This window comes from Fistularia commersonii, chromosome 34 (assembly GCF_037954325.1).
Source record: "Fistularia commersonii isolate RoL2024-O1a breed Wild chromosome 34, RoL_Fcom_v1.0, whole genome shotgun sequence".
NCBI classification, from domain to species: Eukaryota; Metazoa; Chordata; class Actinopteri; order Syngnathiformes; family Fistulariidae; genus Fistularia; species Fistularia commersonii.
In genome coordinates this window covers 4140510-4160302 of record NC_141317.1, presented here as the reverse complement: position 1 = coordinate 4160302, position 19793 = coordinate 4140510, and the positions used below count along the sequence as shown (strand labels likewise).

At 39.8% G+C, this 19793-nt stretch overlaps 2 protein-coding genes and 1 long non-coding RNA gene across 5 annotated transcripts in view; 1 reads left to right on the top strand and 2 right to left on the bottom strand.

Annotated features, from left to right (window-relative positions):
* The window catches only part of dip2ba (DIP2 acetate--CoA ligase B (putative)a), a 40908-nt gene extending 39518 nt beyond the window's left edge, over window positions 1-1390 (bottom strand). For both annotated transcript variants that reach the window (XM_086141166.1, XM_086141167.1), the window contains exon 1: window positions 1129-1390. In XM_086141166.1, the coding sequence (XP_085997292.1) occupies window positions 1129-1213 (85 nt within the window). In that variant the 5' untranslated portion in view covers window positions 1214-1390. The remainder of the gene's footprint in view (window positions 1-1128) is intronic.
* A 1226-nt stretch (window positions 1391-2616) lies between these two features.
* atf7a (activating transcription factor 7a) lies at window positions 2617-19520 on the bottom strand. 2 transcript variants are annotated; one of them, XM_086141161.1, is made up of 12 exons: window positions 19486-19520; window positions 14691-14762; window positions 11032-11128; window positions 10696-10808; window positions 9533-9700; window positions 9171-9319; window positions 8542-8635; window positions 8315-8434; window positions 6989-7135; window positions 6609-6797; window positions 5806-5911; window positions 2617-5449 (listed from the first exon to the last, which is right to left on the bottom strand). In XM_086141161.1, exons 2-12 carry the CDS (start codon window positions 14736-14738, stop codon window positions 5214-5216), a joined length of 1467 nt encoding a protein of 488 aa, XP_085997287.1. In that variant the 5' UTR covers window positions 14739-14762; window positions 19486-19520; the 3' UTR covers window positions 2617-5213. The 2 variants fall into 2 exon arrangements, with proteins under 2 accessions (XP_085997287.1, XP_085997286.1); XM_086141160.1 differs by lacking the exon at window positions 19486-19520 and adding an exon at window positions 14928-15574.
* On the top strand, window positions 14302-17588 carry LOC147214284 (uncharacterized). The gene is made up of 3 exons (XR_015104337.1): window positions 14302-14438; window positions 15699-15784; window positions 15893-17588. It is a non-coding gene; the product is annotated as an uncharacterized LOC147214284 (long non-coding RNA).
* Window positions 19521-19793: the final 273 nt, after the last annotated feature.

Genomic DNA, 19793 nt, shown 5'->3' with positions numbered 1-19793 from the left:
TCACCGCTAAGGACCCACTGAATACAAAGTGAAATATAAGATACAGAATACTTGAGAAATAACCTTAACACAAGCAAGAATGTCCAAATGTCAAATAACCCCAGATTGAATGTGTTATTACAGCCCCACCATTTGGTGATGATTACTGGGATCAGCTGACTGAATTTTACATGTCATGGTACTGCCAATTTTTTTTCCTCCAAAGTACTATGGATGCAATTTACATAAACCATTCAGAATTTATGACACTTCTTAATTTCATGCTCCCTTATTTTTCAGTCTGCTCAAAGTACAGATTACTGGCCTCCGTGACTCACTAATAATCAGAACCTTTGAGGGCGTCCAATTCAACTTCAAGGTGCTGGGACTACATAGGTAGGATTCAAGGCAGGTAACTATGTAATGACGGTAATAACAGTCTAATGTGTAAAAGGTTCCACGGAGAGATAAAGACAATACACCACCACACGTCACCAGTGAAAATCATAGGGTTTGGCATGACAGCTAAAGACTTGTCACCACCATGACGCACAGATTTCACCCCGATGTAATGTTTTTTCGCCAGCAACCTGAGCGCAGCCACTCATCAGAACCGAAACGATATCCAAACCTCCTTCACATCCGATGAAGTAGGACAAGATGTCAGGACAGGGTCAAGCCCTGCTAAGCCAGGCCTTGCCTCTGGCCATTACCGTCACAGACACAGACACAACCACATCTAGACAAACACACATACACTACATTTGGCTTTGACATTCTGTCACACGTAACACGGAAACCTATAGAATAACATGTTTGTGTTACATCGAGATTTTTTTTTCTTGTCAAAAAATGAGCATTTCTACGATAAGGGGTTACCGGAAACACCTGGTAATGGTTGAGAGTCATTCTCTGTAAAATGCTGCCTGTCATACTCAGCTAGCTCCTCTGCCCGCATCCTGTTGTAGCACAAAATAAGCTAGTTGGCATGGTGAGCGTCTGACGTGAGCTCCCATTCAATTTATCGAAACCGGGTAGCAAAGGAGGAGGAAAAATTGTGAGATATTCGATGTCAGTTAGCCAGGCATACATAACTAGCTTAAAAATCTGCCGTAGCATCCCCTCCGGCTGCCCCCTCCCAGATTTTACCTTCAGACAGCTCCAGATCCAACTCCGCCAATTGGTCTCTAACCTCTTTTGGCAGGGCGGACAAATCCACGCCGCGGTCTGCCATAGCTTCGCCAACAAACGCGAGAGGTGGCTCGCTCAAAGACGCGTGTAATGGTGAATTGGGTTTCGAAAAATGAAATTAAATCTAAAATAAACAAAACGGCCTCCTTCAAGACACAAAACAAGAATCAGAATGGGAGACAGAGTCCATTCGCACTGGTTCCCATTCCGCCATCATGGGAGGAACTCATCAACGGCAACGAGCAGTCACGTGACTGCGTTTACCTCGCCTTCACGTTGATTCGCTGCATCCCACCGGTCGGAACGCACGCCGAGTCCGCTGCGCCCCCTAGCGGCCAGACGGCGAACACACACGTCACATGCAACTAACTGTCTAGTGTTGTATCATGAACAAAATAGACAAGTTAAGCTTTTTAGAGGGATCACACAAAAGTTATAAATAAAAATACAACGATATGTCAATTTGCGCAATTGATCACAAACAAATAAATAATATGGCAGTGTCATAGTCTGTAAGTTTTATTGTATATATGTATGTATGTTTAGATACATAAAGATACATAAGATACATAAAGCGTCATTGGCGCTCCCTTGTTTAGGGAGATTTAATGGAAAATGAAACTGGAAATGGAGAATGTTGTCCATACATCAAGAAATGCATCTAAAGAAAAATAGAAGCTATGAACAGTTGGCTCTTATGTTAAGATGGATCACAAACATTCTATATTTATCATGGCAGCACATTGTCTTCCATTCATCTAAATCTTTAATCTGCTAACCACTTAAGTGAAGTTCACTGATGAGTAATTCTTAACAAGTATGTTTTTTTTTCACCCTAGATATAACAGCTGTGCCAAAACCATCATATCAAAGATGCCCTTGTCTCATTTATTCACACACAAATGTGTGACAATTGCCGGATACAAAATGTTTCCTACTTTAGAAGAAAAAAGGTCACTCAGAGTTTGTGACCCATTCGGCATCATTCTTGTGTCGGTTGAGCTTTGCGCCGGCGCTGACTTCAAATGTTTGTGATGCCCCAAATCAAAGGCCTGTTTCCTGGAATCACATTTTCAGTGAGCACAGTAGAAAAGTATCTCTTTAATCAATGCTGTCAGCGTCAATCACTGAATAAAGTTGAATATTTCTGCAAGAAAACAGAATTTTTTGAATGGAGGGTGTTCTATTCCTACATCCCAGACAAGTGTCCTGTTTTCTATGTGGAATCTAAGCCTCTTTTTAGAAATGTTCAAAAAGTTAAGGCTCTTAAATAGTACATGGCAATCGTATAGTGGCGTAGTTTCTACTCAAAGCAGCCCATGTTCTAAAATGTACTATCCCATATTGGGTTTCAGACATGAATGGAGTTACGTGTACAACAGAAGAAAACATATTTTCTTGATTTTGAGTATAACCAAAAAAGAGAAAAAAGCAAGCCAATTTTCTTTAAGATGTAGTTTCTTTAATTAAAACTGCAGCACTTTTAAGTGTTTGTAGTATTCCACTTGGACATGCATGGAAAAAGTAAATATATTCATATGATACAGATATTTACAGTACAAGAAGAATTTCTAAAATCATCATTCTAACAATGGGAGTGTGGAAAAAAATATTAATTCATCTTTTCACAACTTTTCTATGACGTATTAGTATGCTGAAGATTGTTATTTTACCAATCAAAAAAATAAGTTAGAAAATAATTATGAGACCAAATTCATCCTCATTCATCATTCTTCAAGGGCACTTGATTTTTTTTCTCTTGTAGAAAACAAACAGAAATGAAAATAATTCAAGATATTAGTTCCCATATTCATCGGTACATGAAGAAGTGTTTTGAGAAAGGTGGCAAAGTGCTTAAAGGAGCACAAAACTAAACAAATGAGATAAATTGTGCAGATGACATGAATTGCATGGAAAGGCTGAAGCTAAATGGTTTGCATTTCCAATTCACCATACATAAGGGACTGTCAGGCAAATGTAGCACCAACTTCAAGGAACAAATAATGGGAAAACAATTGTGACTTTGTGACAAGAGCTTCAGTCAGAAGGTGAAAAATGCATTTTCTGCAGTTACCATTCATGTATACAGTACAGAGGAGCAAAAAATGTCATTTCAAATAAAGATGTGATAACTGAAAATGACCAATAGGACTTGAGAACCACAAAATTTTAAAAATGAACAAAAGTACAAGGCAATAATAAACTTGCAATATTTTAGTGCATAAAGACATGCCCTTACATTGATGGACAGATATCTTGTTTGTACATTATCACATTTTGTAAATATATGACCATACCAGACAAAAAAGGGACAAAAACATACAAGAAGAACATGAAAAGAAAACAAACTGTTTATGTGTTTAAGTAGATATTTGAGGAACTGGAGTAACTCAAAAGCACAAGAAGACAAATGTTTTTCCTCCCTCACAACTTTACCTATGAAGATGTCTTTGCTGCATCTCTCCACTAGATGACAGACGTGTTATTCTTTTATGCCACATAAAGAAAAAAAGACCAATGGTTAAATAAACCCAGAACTGAACAACACTTCATGGGGATTACAAATTGACAATTGGTTCCTCATTCATTGCATTTAAAGGAACATCAGTATGAATATTTTCCAAAAAATACAGTGTTTCTCTCAAGCAAATGTGTGGATATTTAATTGAGACGTGGGAGGCACACGTGATATTAAGGCATTCATTATCAGACACTGTGTGAAACTGTTAAGGAAGTGCAAGTTAACAAGTTATCATCAACTGTTAATAGTGTCGCTGGGACCTCTGAACCACAAAATGACAGTCACGTTTATGACTTTCTATCCCAGAACAGGTACCAGGCGGTCTTTGGACATTCAAGATCTGTTGAAGTTATGGCTTTGTTTAGGTTTGGTACAGAGCATCAGGGTTTCATTGTAATTCCAACAAGCAGCAAGGATGTGTAACCATCCTGAAATATGTGAAATAAAAAGTTTCACTAAGTTCATGGCCCACACAGAGAAACACGGTCACTTAGGTAGTTTTATATAACTGTAAAGGCATCCACTAAGAAACCACCAAAACAAATGATCTGAGGAAATATGAGAAGAAAAAAAAGTCCCACTCCCTTCATGTTAGAAAATTGAAGTTCTAACAAACAGGCTTCGGGGTATGTTCTTGGGAAATGCGACAGATATCATTTCTGAGAATTAATCTTGAAGAATGTGCCAATTAACAACAATATATAGCTGCACATACTGTATGAAGAAATAACACCCTAATAAAAAAGTCACACATTAACAATCTAGCTAATACCGTATCAGATCAGGAGAAGGCAAACTGTTATTTTTTGAAGTTCAGTAATACATACACATTGAGCCATTCACACATAGTTTAGAAATTTAAAGGACTTGAGTTTTTTACTTGTTTGCTTTCTCATGATATCCTTCATGTGAAATTCACCACATAAAGTCTAGGTGAATATCTCAGTCTGGACAACTACAGCATCTGTGGAGCAGAGAAACTACAGACATTTTCTGTGAGGGTGTATGTTAAGCTATAAATGGTTTTCACTGATGGAAACCGTGTCACGCACTATGTACTGGTTGGTATCTGGTTTGATCTGAGGGGTTTTATGGAAACACCCATGTTTTTGAAAGTGCACATGCACATGATATGTTTATCATGGTAGTACACTTGGAGTGATGCAGTCCTACAGTCCAGTGAAAAGTCAGCTCTAACTTTTGCTCGCAGTGAGATGAATGGGGAGGCACAGGGGTAAACGGGGCGGGAAGTTGGGAGGTTGGAGTCCAGCCCCTGTAGTCTATGGCAAAGTGAACAGGAAGCTCTCTCAAAAGTCTCAGTCCATTCCCAGAAGGCTGCTGTTGAGCTCCAGGCCACAGCATGATGGCTCCACAGGAGGGTCAGAGAGAGCAGAGAAGAGGGGGAGTGGAAAGAGGGAAACATTTCTAGACTGGGGAAGGGTGAGGGTGGGGGGTCTGCTGCCCTTTTTTACCCTTTGGGTGACAAGTGTGAGCCAAGTCTGGGCCACGGTGGCATTGCTCATCATCTGGCAGCAGACTGTGACTGTGCAGCCATGATAATGTGAGAGGGTCCACTCTCGGCCCTCTGCTGCTGGCCCATTCCTGCCAGCACTGACATGGCCATGGCTTCAGCTGCTGCCCTTGAGCTCAGGCCGTTTTGCCCTGCAGAGGGGCTGGGTGCCAAAGAGCTGTGCTGGATCACCGGGGCAGGAGAACCTGTGGGCTCTGATGATTCTTTCATGTTCTCCTCTGTGGCTACTGCAAAAAAAAAAATGAAAAAAGTAGGTATTTGTACTAAAACAGACATGAGGATTTCATTTATATCAATAATCACACTACTTGTGCCAACTAAATTCCTTTACTGTTTGGGGGAAATAGTATTCTAGTCAATTGGCTGATTTGCAAACCAATGTGGTCATAGCTGACCTAACTTTAAAAGGTTGAAAATCGATGTCACATTGATTAAAAAAAACATTTCCTCATAACAGCTGTCCAGCACTAATAATCCATTGTTATACTGTATGTGAATTTTTAACTTACATCTGTACTTGTATTTTAAATTTCTGGCTGTGCATTTTATGTTCCATGGGAAAATATAATCCCTATAATCTCACCTAAGTAAGCGGTCTTCTTCTGTAGGTTGGTCACTGGACAGTCCTTATGGGCCAGCAGCAGCTGCTTCAAATGAGCCACCTCATTCCTCAACAGTGACACTTCATTCTGAGGCAAAAACAGAAAACATTTTTTTTTCAACACGATGTGTTTTTATCTCTAGACATCAGCTTCAGTGTTAAGAAGAGATGGGTCTTTAAAAAAAAACCTTTGCATGGAGGAAAATTTTAAATGTTTTTCAGCTATGAAGTGGTTGATAGTGCCTTGCCAACTGTGTCACTACAATAAATCAAACACTGGAGAAAGGGTATACAGGGGCTGGTCAATACATCAATAATATTGAGAATACCGTCTAACTGATGAACCACCACAAGTCTTTGTAAAATTGTGAACTGTAATATTCAGATTTCCTTTCCAACAGTGTTAAACGCAAATAGTATGTCAGTTTTCTATACAAAAATGGTCTCGAAAGTGTTTGCGCCATTATGAATTAAGATTGGTTTTTTTGCATCACACTTTTCATTACACAGCACTTATATTACCTAATTATCAACCACATATTTACTCGTCCCCAATTATCTAACCCAAGGCCAATCAATCTGCAAATGATCTGAGCAAGACAACTAAAATATGGAAATATTTGACGGACTGTCATGTAATCTTTTCCATTTTGAAATATTACCCGCATTCTACCTTCCCTCCATGAGTAGTTGGTGGCCTGTCAACTCTGTGCTGTCAGTTATTATGATTACAATTTCCCACGGGCAGCATTTCATGCCTGCCCACCCACTCTAAGCCCACTCACCGACAGTGAGACGTTCATGGTGCTCAGCTCCTCTGCCTTCTTCTCCAGGGAGCTGACCCACAGTTTGCGTTTCTGTCTGCAGCGTGACGCCGCAGCCCGATTCCTCTCAAGGAAGCGCTGCCTTCGCTCATCAGGGTCATCGTCAGCTGTCCGCCGTCTCCGCCCACCCGTAGGCTGGGCTGGAGATACCTTGAGGGCAAGTAGGGGGAAGGGCAAGGAGGAAATAAAAACAGACAAGAGGATGCAATGCAGGATGACACAGAATAGGGAAGTTTGAATCATAGTTTGATTTCTTTAAATATCAGAATTTCCCCAAATTGATTTGACAGTTTTAGTGTAACTATAAAACCTTGTGGTGTTTGTCTAAGACAAACGTGTACCTGAGGTTGTGCAGGTGATGGAGCATCTGGTTGCTGGACAAGCAGCTGACTCTGCTCTGCCCTCTGAGGTACCATGGGGCTGCTGCCCATTGCCATGACACCCATGCTCTGTCCTGATGGGCTCTGCTGGTATAATGCCTTCAGACGCTTCACCAGAAACAAAAATATAAACAATGTCAAGAATATGCAGATGAACTGCAGCACATCGTCAAATATGAAAACACAACAAGTTTAAGTATAAAAGAATCTATTATTGAAGGAATCACCTCAGCAAATAGGGATCAGGCGATAGAATAAAACTGTTCTATAAATGCTTTTATTGTTAGATGTTAGTGCATTAGTGGCGCATCTGAACTGTGACTTTTCACAGCTTCCTTGCATTATTTTGTGATATTGATCAACAAACAGATTTAACTGGTCAATTATGACACAATAGGACATTGCATATGTTTTCTCTCTGTCAGCAAAAATACTTTTCTGATTTTTGTGCATTGAAGTATCACTATCACTTATTTCTATATTATTAGATTCTACATCCATCACAGACATGATTTCACAATATCATTCACCCATTACCAAAATCTGACGGCCAACAACTAGCATTAACAGCTGATTTAATCGATTTATTAGCAGTATCAGAAGGAGAGTATCAGTGTCAAATATATCAACAATAAAATTGTTGAAGCAGTACATCACTTAGTTTCAGGAGAAAAAAAAATTACAAAACTAAGGCATGAAGGTACTTCAGTTCTGATGAGGTCTTTCACCATACTGACATCTGTCACGCAGTTCATCTCTGAAAAGTTTAACATCCTGTTCTACGTCAACTTTAGTGTTTCAATTCAAATTCTAAAGGCTTGGAAGACGATACACAGAACAATACAGGCTTTAATGTTTCAGAGGAAATTTCAAGATAAAGTGTCTTTATAATATGTTACATAACTGATTTATAATAGGGCCTGGAAGGATTGTGGCTCTGAAGGCATATAAAACAGCCAACAACACATTTATGTGGCCAGCAGTATTCGACACATGACTCTTTAACATCGGGAAAATACATACATAGTATCTTGTAACACTATAAACAATTACCATACATAGTTGATTTCATCTCAAATGTAATAATAATACGATATCCTTGTCTTAAACTCTTTCCACATGAAGCAGCATTATAGTGTGTTGCAGCATTATAAGAGCGTCGCATAATTCTAGTTAAAAGTCATATGATGAACAAAGTAAGCGAGTGCTGAGGAGAGCTGCAGGGTGAAGATAGAGACAAAAAGAACAGATAGCTAGATAAAAATAGAGAGCTAATCTAGTGCTGACCATCTTGGCCTCTGAGTGGATGCTGTAGCCAGAGGGGGAGTTGGAGCCGCTGCTGCTGCCTCCCAGAGGAGGACCAGGGATTCCAGGAATGTTCGGTACCATGCACATGGGTCGAGCCAGCTGCAGACCAGACAAGACACACAAATATGCACTCACTTAGCACTTAAATTGACTTCTTCAGTATAAAAAATGAAACAAAATATGTTTTGACAGGTATTTAGGCTTACATTTATGACAGAAGGTATCTGTACAGGACCTGGGAGGACAGGCACTGTCTGGCCAGTGGGAAGCATCATCATTGGGTAGTGGCTAGTTGGTGAACTAGACAGCAGACACACAGAGGGATGGAGTTCAGGTATGTTACTATAACTAAAAACCTTACAGTTAAAATGTTCCTGTAACAACATCAAAACTTAACGACTTACCATTGTTGCATTTTGTAAGTTTGTCATGTCTGCATTTTTCTCAATTTGAGATGCTCAGCAAAATTTTTCATGTCATATTTTGGCTAAACTTCTTTTAGTTTGCACTTCTCATCTCAGGTATTTTTTTTCAATTTGTGTTATAATACACTATTTGTTTGAGCTCATTTGCATTTCAGTTAGGAAGCACATTATACACGTCAATGGTTTTAAAATTGAAGGATGTTGGAAAGTCTCAAGACATGTATGTATAATAGTTTGTGCAGCAACAGAAAACCCCAATGGTAGTATATTTGATGTGAAGTAATTTTAAATCACAAGTGGGGCTACTTTTGTAGATATACAGTTTGTGTGAGTGTTAAAGACAGTTGAGGAAAAAAAGTAAGTAAGGGTTAAGAGGGCCATCGAAAAGAGGTTGACAGAATTTAACATACCCCAATGTTCGATTGGAAGGCGGTGCCTGTGTAATGACAGACGTGGGTGAGGGCATAGTGGGCTGCAGGGCATCAAAACCCAGGTGTAGTGGGAGGGAACCTGGACGCACAATAGTTGGTGTGGGAGCTGAATACCTGGGTGGTGTGTCCTGTGAGAAATGTGGCACTGTAAGTTATGTAAAAATAACAGGCCTTTTCAAAATACAGACAAAATTCCGATTTTAAATATGTCAGACATGACAATGTCAACTAAAGTCAAAAAATTTCCAATGAGTACACGTTGCCTGTGTTATAAGGTCTACATTTAAAATTGGTTGTCACTGATAAACCAAAAATCCCATGTCTCTTCCTTTCAACTCTACCTTTCCTTTCACTATAGGTTCCCTGTTGTTGCTGTCTGACTTTCCAGAAATGGAATCAGGACTGCCTGGTGGTGAGGAGTCCACCTCCACAGGTGCCTCTTCTTTCACCTTAACATCTGATGGTGTCTGCAGGCTCATGTCCAAAGCAACAGAGTTGGGAGCGGGGAGCTTGGATGAGGAAAGACAAAAGAGGAAAGAGTTTATTCGGCTGAAAATTATTTCAATGGACTAAATTTAAAGTTGTTTTTTTTAAAGTTATTTTGCAAGCTTGATAGCCGAAGCATACAAAATTATGATTTAGTGTTTTGGTAGTTTTGGTAGTTAATTTACTTTACTGATTTTCAAAATACTGTCCAATTTTCCTGTCCATGATTATCTTTCAGTGTTATACTGTATGTGAAAAATTAAATATTATCTTGAAGAAATGTTGAGAAAAATAGAATTAGATGCACCATTCAGAAAGTTTACAATTTGCTCATGTTGTTCTTCTTTGTAACAGTCTGACAGGAACAATAATCTAAAATGCTGCCTACTCTTTCACTGCTGTGTCTCAAAGGAGGGAGCATGTTTGCCATATAGCCAATTACATAATTGGAATCTAAAGGTGTAACTATTAATTGTGTGCTTGTGTCTTGTCTAAAAAAATATGACAATTTGTACTCTGAAGCTGAAAAAGTATCACAAAATCGAAATATTGTACATGTTTCAAATGATGAGTCTCGCGTTATCTTCTGAAATCCATCTGGGCGACTGGATGGTTTAATTCCTGCCACTGCTGAACAATATTGAATGGTTTTAATATGATTGACCTGCCATTGTTCATAAACAATAAGGTTTACAGAGAAAGTGTAATGTTTTAAAAGAGCAGAATTTAATGATATTTGACATTCTTCAAGCTTTGGTTTTTCTGGACTTCTGTATTTCTTCTAGGGTGGCTGAATGAATAAAAAACATTCCTCTGTGAAAGGTTTTGAATCAGGAATTCATGCATGCAAATTTTCTGCACATGCAGGGATAGATAACTTTTTCTTAAGTCATACATGGTACTACATGCTGTCGCACATTTAACACACAGACCCCAAACAGATACATACATATGCACACACACACACACACACACACACACACACACACACAAAATTGTCAACAAAATCCTGTCTTACTGAGTTCTTTGCTCTCTTTTCATCTTCGTCTTGTTCGAAAGAGTTGGCCAGCTCATTGAACAGGCCAACCTCTTCGCAGTTCTTTAGGAACCGGGTGGGAGTAGGTGTCTGGTCTGGCAAAACAGAATGAACTGTTCAAAGCGGTGCCTTCACACTTAAATCACACCAAGCAATTAAAATAGAAACCTGTGTCATAAATGTGTTGACGGTACTGCTTTTCTTTGGATTGCTTTAACAGTACATGAACACACAAATGCTGGGGTATGAAAAAGTCCTCATGCTGGAAGGGGGATTTAATAAACTGGTGCTGCAAAGCTAAGTATTTGCCTTTTGTACCTGCAATTATGACAGAGTCAGTCCTGGGTGGTCCGAATTTCAGTGTCATCTCATGCTTGTGTTTATGTACAGCCAAGTGGTCCTCATTTGTAAACCTCTGGAATAGGTGAACAAGAATAGAAAGGTAGGTAACATTAAATGTCTGCCTGTCGTCTTGACCCTCGAAATACCATGAAGAACCTTGACCCTGCAATCATATAGCAAGTATCAGGCAGATAAACTTGTAGAGAAGTAGTCCACTAAATGTAGCTTGTAATGCACCATGATGGAACAAACTAAAAAGATATTATCTGGTATCAATTTCCTCATGCCTTAAAAGCCCCATATGACTACAATATTGACATGAGAAATGGTTCAAACAACTTAATATGAATTATCGAAAGAACGAGGGCAGACAGTTAAAAAAGTAGGGAGGAGGAAATATCTTAAAACAGTTGGGGAAGAATTACACCAATTATTGGCACAAAAAACAAGAGAAATAAAATGCACTAATACATCAAAACACATGCTGCAAATGTAAGAGTAGGGTGTTTTCAGAAAAGAGAGCTTACTGTTGTCAAACTACTCAGGGTGTAACACATATGAATGTTGTCAACTCTATTTTACATACATGTTTTCTTCTTCCAATAACACATGCACAAGTGAAGTTAATATAATTGTTATTGGCAACATTTAGGAGAGAGCACATCTTTGAAGACCCAGCACTTCTTTGGAGAAGTAGTGGGGTGAATCAGTCACAGATGTAGGAGGAATAATCTTGGCTCTGGCACCACCCTATTCACCATTCGCTGTGTCCTATTTTAGGGTGCTGCGTTGCAGTTGCAAGGTTCAGTCGTGAGAGAGTGAAGTGGAAACACAGTCAAGTGTCAGGGGGCCAATTTTTAGCCCTACCAGGCAGCATCACCAATACAACCGCGTGTCTCATTTGTCTGTTCCCCCTGAACAAAGTAGCCAGGTCTTGCAGAGGAAACTATCTCTCACTAATCTCCCTGCTAGAGATACTGGCAGCTTGGATTACCCCTCCCTACAGAGTAAATACCAGGCATCATATAATGTGGAGCTGTTGTTTTTGTTGTTGTTGTAAACTTGGTAAAAGGAAAACCCTGAGCAAAGCCAGGAGTCAATCATCCTCATTCTATTATGGGCATGATTCAGACTTTCCTGGTGGACAACTGTTGCTTGTAAAGGGCAGTAGTTAAAATGCATTTGGACATAAGACCCGCATAAAAGAATATTCAATGTCCAAAATAAATACAATCAATGACAATAAGGAACAACAAATCATGAAATTTGTCTTATGATATTTACTGGCATGGGTGGGGGACTGGATTTCAACATATTTTTTGGACAAACAAAAAGGAACTGAACAAAAGAATTTGTATATCAAGCTGTCAAGCACAAAAATGTTGAAATCAAATGCTCATCAGTTTTAGGCTGTAACTGTTGTTTGATCAGATGGACAGCATTTTCATTAAAATGTGTGACTTTTTTGTAATGATAAATTTCTCACTTGGTTTAGATCGCATTTGAATCAAATTACTATGACTAATGTGAGAGAGGTTGCTCAAAGAGACAAAATCCTTCAGAGAATTATCACCTGACTCCTCTTTTCCCTTCAGCTCTACGGAATGATTTGGCATCTTTCAGCTCATTATTTTTATTTTATGATCCACAACATAACTGTTTTGGCCTACTTTCCCCTCTCCTGATCACAGTAAGCAGACTTACTTCAGTGAAAAACAAACAGAAAAACAAATGAAAAATAAAGGGAGTACATTTCACCCTAATGTGGCAAATACACTCAGGTAGAGGACATAAGACATAAGACATAAGACATAATGACAAAGTTAATGTGAGAGTTGTAGTTTGGATACCCAAGAAAAATGAAGTACTCCAAGAGTAAGACCCACAAAGGTGAACCAAATTGGTAGAAAAATCGGAAGAAAAATCAAACAGGATGGTCAAGAATTCCTGATGTTTAAAAACAGGGCTGACATATAAATCTGTAATTTTAGCAACTTTTAGGGGAATGTTAAAGAAGGTGAGGGCAAACATTGATGGATCGGTGTTTTTCCTAGTGTCATCCTAAAGGTCCAACGGTAATTTTATGCAAAGGTGTAAATGAAGGTGTAACGAGTTATCAACAATTTCTTCAGGCGATCCAAAGGGGATCGAAGAACTAATAAGATTCGCAACACCACATAGAATGTAAATCATCTCTTTTCAGCGGGGAGTGTAAAGAATTGGCTAAGTCCTTCTCCATAACAATTTAATACTGCGATTAACATTAATAATATTTCTATGTATTCGTTTTTTTTAAGAGGCTCTTCTAATGCGACAACACTAACAACTTTTTGACTTATCCTGCGTAAACATTTGATCATTTTCATTCATTCATGCATACATTATCTACCACACTTGCTAAGTTTGTTAATAAAAACTGCTCAACGTAATACAACTAAAAAAAAACAGATGGTACTGAAATTAATATCCAGGCTTAACCGGTGACACTGTAATACACAAACAACCAGCAGCTGGTCCAATGACATCAAACCTGTTTAAACAACAACTTGACAAATAAACAAATAAATAAAAAAGTGGTCAGTGCTCCACAGCTGCAGACCCACAACTATCATCACTGTCACTTTGCCTTGAAAAACATGCATGTGATTATACTGCTTAGCTTGGAACTAAATATATTCTCTTCAATCAAACCTGTAAATTATTTACAAAACAGAGGAATGTTGAATACACCCTTTTTTTCTATCAGGAAATGTGTCGATAATCTTTTGAGGGGAGAAAAGGTAATTCATTTAATTGATATTGATGTTGAACAGAATTTTATCCCAGTTGTTCACACTGCATTTCTATCCAATTGATCTTTCCTTATGCCCTTAGAAGGGACATGGGTTTATAAATCACAAATACAAATTAATCACTAACTTTGCAGTTTTCACGCCGAGCTGAACAGGCATGTGCTCTATTGTTCATTGAGGAAAAGAGGAGCAATAAAATCTCTTTTCACTTGCTATGATATTAAACCATGTCGCGACAATATGCCATATACATGGCATGTGAGTGCAATCTTAGCACTCAGCTGAGTCACTGGCATAGCTCAAACCTGTGTCTGCAGGCGCTGGAAGTCAACAGTGACAGGTTGAAACAATAACTGCGCTCTGATTACTCACTGGAGCTTCCAGTGAGTCACTGCTGAGAGACAGCGCTGTCTCACAAAACAGCACATTAGCAAGAAAGCTACTGGCGTGAAGATCTTTCAGTGTTCAATCACAACTAGCTTCTGCTGCTGGCAGGAAACGGTGTACTGACCGTCGAAGTGTTCTCAGGGATACACGCACTTACAATAATCTTCCAATTCATCTTGGCAAAAACTAATGCGATACCAACATGTGAGTATTTCAGTGTTCCGTTTTGAATGAATGTATTAGAAAAGTACAAATTTGGTATCTCTTATATTTTGGTCATGACATGTTCAGACTGTTGACAACATAGTAACTAAGCGTTTCAGTCTTCTTTTAATTGAACTACTTTTTTTAAACTACTTCACGAATATGGAGAAACTTTGAGCCCGCTTGCAGAACACTTCCACACTTGCAAAACTACACAAAACATACACACCTGAAACCAAGAAGAAGACTCACCTGTCCACAGCCAGGAGCATTGCACACAAAAGGTCGGTCGTCCCCCATTTTTGCAAAGAGCTTGCAATGTAACTGTGGGAGAGGAGAAGAGGAGAACATTGCTGTGGCTTTTCTTGATTTGTCAACTGGTAAATCCTGAAAACAACAAAACGGGGATGGTGTGTCTTGTAGTCTGTAGTCTGAGCAGGAAGCCGAATGCTATTTAAAAATAACCCTGGCAAGAAGGAAAACACGCACAGAGGCAGTAAGACCAAGTTTCCCTGGTGATACTTCCTTCACACAGGGGGGCTTCTGGTGGGCCAATGAGAAGCCACTTCCAGAGAGGACGACAGCTACCATTTACACAAAGACATCTCACTCTCCCACTTCGTCCGTCTCAATGCTCTTCATTTCTAGTCCCTCCTTTTTCGCATTACCACTCCCTCCCTTCAGTTCCCCAGTGCCTCAACACATTTTTACTTTTTTTTTTCTTCTCTCAATCCCTCTCTGATTCAGCTGTTTCTAGCTTTGCAATAACGCTGTTTTCCTCTCCATCCACTCACCCCCTCGTTTACACAGTTCTGCCTCTTGTCCAAAATCATTCAAAGTTATGGGCTTTTTCATTATGGAAACACCATGGAGTGATGGAGAGAACCTCCACAAACCTCTGCTTGGAGGTAGCCATTACTTTCAAATCTAGCTGGGGATTTTTTCCAACATTTTGGATTATTTTATCCCAAGTTCCGTGACATCAAATGTATCAAATACTCAATCATGTGATTCCAATTGATTTTTCTTGCTTTTCTTGCTGAAAAGAGTTCAATTATGATCCTTTATGGGCAACAATACAAAAAAAATATCTTCTTTGCCCAAGGTTTCAATGGAGTAAAGGATGTCACGACTTTTTTTTCATTAACAACTTGAATTTTGTGGAACAAAATGTAGGTTGGTGGGGTATTCACGACTTCAGGAATGTATCTATTATGATGCAATTAACACCAAATAAATATTTGATGTAACTGTAAATAGCAGGACAGAGGCCCAGCAATCCTGGGCATCTGGATGCACTGGAAACACTTCCAAGTCTTCCCACAGGACTGCAAATTCCTCTCTTGGTGAGTACATGCTTTTGTTAAAAGAGTTAAATGTGCACATGCTTCTGTTTGGTTTCTCCTCCTGCTGTGCCTAAAGCGACATATAATAAAGCTGTCCTTGGGCCAAAGTTTCCATCAGCTGTCACCATGGCGGTGCGGAACTCCTTGCAACTGTCCACCCTGCAACTCCTCCAAACCCAAGCGTCCTGGCCTGCACTGCTCTGAGAAGCTTGACACTCCATTTGATGACAAAGTGGGAAAGCTAAGAAAAATGAAGGGCTCCCTACATTTGAAACTTGGAATCGACAAGGGGGCGTTGGATGAGGTGCATTAATGTTTCAGCATTCTCAGCTGACCTGTATAGATACCTGGCAGATATTACACAATACTCTCCCACAAGCAGTTCGGCAACCATCAGCATGCACCATGTGCGTCAAGGGCCTTGCAAATTATCCAACTGACACTTTTTTCAATAGACAGGTCTCTACATCTACAATATACAGTGAGATGGTCATGACATACGGCGACCTTTCTTAATGTTAGAACTAGATGTTGATCTTGATAATCAACGTGATACTTTCTGTCTGGTCTGTGGTATTTTGAATTGTATGTATCACTGCTCTTAGAATGCACATTCTAAGATTCTGCAGACGTGTTAATCTCCATAATACATAAGGTTTTCCCATAAAAGGGAGCCCAACATTGGTTAGAAATATTTAGTATTGGAATAACACTGAGTTTCTCACCACATTAACCTCTATTGTACTTACTACGGTCTGAACATGTAGCCCAACATTATTGAGTGGGACAGATTGTTCACTATGCTGGCAAGGTATAAATGTCTGAAAGTCTTCCCAGTGTTGAAGTCAGTATATTTTCCTCCTTCCTGCCTCCATCTCTCCCTCGGCTGAGGACAGCTGCCCCTGAGCCAGCACATGATTACTGAAGCCTTGCTTTGGAATGCTACGCTCTCCCATGACGCCAGGCCTGTAACAGGGCTAACAGTTGTATCTATCAGCTCTTCCTTTTTGAGGACAGGTCCTCGTTCCTTTTTGCAATAAAAAGCCTTGTCTGTGTCTGAGGAGATCAAAAAGACAGACCAACCAGAGCCGTCGACTTCTTAAGGAGCTCCCATGTGGTGTAGAAAGGCAACAGGTCATTGCCGGAACATTCACAAAGTGCTTTCGATCCACTGAGTGTATTTGGACAGAGAGGTGTCCGCAAACGAGACTCCATCTAGCTCGTTATACCGAGGGTGTGGACTGTGTGGGGTAATTGACACATCTGGCGTGGAGAGTGGGAACATATTTGAGAGTTTACATCTCACCAAAGACATGCTAGACGTTAACTTGGCGGGCGGGCGGGCACCGAAATGAAATGTGGAATAGGATTTTGTGGGAAGTCCACCATAAATTCGAAATGACACAGATGGAAAATAGTTGTTTTCATAGCTGCGTACCGACCATTACCTTAACCAAGTGTTAAGGTACATTCTTCTATTGACTTTACAGCAAAAGAAAAATATCTGTCAATACATGTTCAAAGACCACAAGAGATCATCTGCTATGTACCAGTTACATTCATTATAACCGATTTATTAAATGAACTGTCTGATGTTCTCACTGAGGATAAACTGAGAATACTTAACCATTTGGCAAGATGTAAGGTTTTACTGCACCCTGTAAAATGTCGTCCTTGATAAAGGCCTCAAATCTGTGTTGTACAATAAATCTGTCTACCTCAAGCACATCACTCATATTCGTTACAGCATTAGATATCAAGTCTGCCTATTTTCGCTTTCTTTCATCCAAGGTGACATGGAGGCATTCAAAGTGCCCTAATTCCTGTCTCTCTCATTGAGCTCCTGCCAAGGTCCTAACGTTAACTTGGATTTCTCCGACTCAGCAGGTGTAGGGGAACAAGTCCCAGCTATAACCAGCTACAGCCATCCAGTGTTTGATGCAGCTTGCTAGGAAACTGACTAAACAAACTGTATTAATAGCTCGCTCGGCAGCCATGACGCTGGAATCCGAGGATTCGATTGCCAGGGGATAGGGGAGACCCCACAAAAAGGGAAAAAAAATTTGAGAGGATGATAATAAATGGCAAAAATTAGAACAGAAGAAAGAAACAAACAAACAAACAATGACAGAAGTCAATTAGCAGAGCATTAGCTCAGTCACAAGTGATCTTCTCAAAATGACAGTTGTGAACTTGAAACACTGAATATCACTGAATGCATACAAAATAAGATTTATGTGAGCAAAATGAACTTGAAATATAATAAATGGAACAAATGAAATCCTATACCCGTGTCTGCATTACAAGCAAGTTCTAAAAGCCCATTTCATGCCAAGCTATCACACAACGCAGGACAATACAGGATGACCCAGAGCTGTTTTCTAAAATTAAACGAGAAATACTGAGACAATTTGATTTGTGGTTTTCAACTTATATAAGCACTTGCCTTAAGGTTTTAACCATCTAACTACATACTCTAGTGAAAAATCACCACATCCCTTGTTATGTTTTTTTTTTTTTGCTCTCAAAGTCAAGGATTGCACAGCCTCCAGTACTGAAAGCACTTTGCTAAAGCGTAAACATTGTAGAGCATTTCAAATCACAGACTCAGGCACCAATATGCATGAAATATTAAGAATAAGTCCATATCAGCCAATGGGATAATGCCTAACTTGCCACCATTACCATGGATCAAAATGTTCATCTTGACTAAAAAAGCTTGCACTACTCTCTTTTGTAACCCTTCTAAGTGTAATGGGAGTTCATACAGCTCTGCCAAAAACATGACCTACATTCCTAATGAAGGTGTTGACATGCATGGGGATACACATCCTGGGGCGTTAAACAGCTCAAATGGCAATACTATACATATCATTATTACTTGTGCCTTTGACTTCTTTAGAGTCTGCTCTTGCAAACCCAGATAGACATCAGGGTGAATAATGCCAAGCGAAAAAAAAACTGAAACCCCTCTATGGCTGTGGAGTTTTATGCATGTAGTTGTCGATGTGCGACCAAAAAAAATCCAAAGTTTTAGTATGCTTCTACTAATGATGACTGACTTGCCAAAGTTCGTCTTGACGTCTCGATTAATGTCTGGTTCCATAAGGGTATGATTGGCCCTGCCTTTTCCCGTAACGAGACCGCCTATTCTTTTCCGTGATTGGCTATTGGCACGTCAATCAAGAGAACCTAAGACAGTCGAGGCTCCGAACGTCGTCAATTATTTCAGCTCGCAGTTTCTTATTGGCTAAAACCCCGAAATCAACTTTTTGTGCCCACGAAAAAAACTAATGGCTAACTGCTGTGGCTAGCGCTAACAACAGGCCGAACGCATACACAACGTGGGTAATAACAACGCTTTTACTAGTTTCCGCGGTGACAACCTTCAAAAATACTTGCTAATTTATTCCCATCCGACACGAAGCGGCGCGTCTGAACGACACCGAAGCCAGTCAAAGGCGCAAAGGTAGAAAAGGCTAGCAGTTTGTTGGTTAGCAAACTGACACTTGGGTTCAAAACCAGATCGAGTCCGAATGAAGCGTTGTAGTTTCTCCAAGAGTTTGACAATTAAACAAACCCAAAGGTTTGGTAACAACGGGCGACGAACGCGATCCTCCTTGACGTTACTTGACCGCAGTTGAACGTGGATGAGGAGTTGATGGAGAATTTAAATTGTAATAAAGTGTTTACAAACTCACCCTTGCGCCCCACTCTGACTCCCTCTCCTCTCTCCTGGAATTTGACACTCCCCTCGATGTCGAGATATCGCGAGAAATCCTGTCAATTACTTCGGCCGAGAGTTGCAGACACTTTGCAAATCTGGGTTTCGGACTCTTGTCTTTCAGCCTCCAAACGGGATGGTAATGCATAACTGTTTCAATTCGCAATGACACTTTAATCAGCAAAAAAAATAGGGAAACAGACGCAGCTACAAGTTCGCATGGCTTTAAATAGCAGACGACTCTGAAAGGACCACCTATACAAACTGTATGACGCTGGAGGAAGG

Excerpts from the sequence above, each read along its gene's own strand:
- atf7a (XM_086141160.1), bottom strand. The coding sequence starts at position 15,029 with ATGGTAGCTGTCGTCCTCTCTGGAAGTGGCTTCTCATTGGCCCACCAG. Across the intron at positions 7,136-8,314 it reads TCCACTCAGAGGCCAAGATG|CGTCTGAAGGCATTATACCA; the intron begins GTCAGCACTAGA and ends TTTCTGGTGAAG. Across the intron at positions 5,450-5,805 it reads GAAGAAGACCGCTTACTTAG|TAGCCACAGAGGAGAACATG; the intron begins GTGAGATTATAG and ends TTTTTTTTGCAG.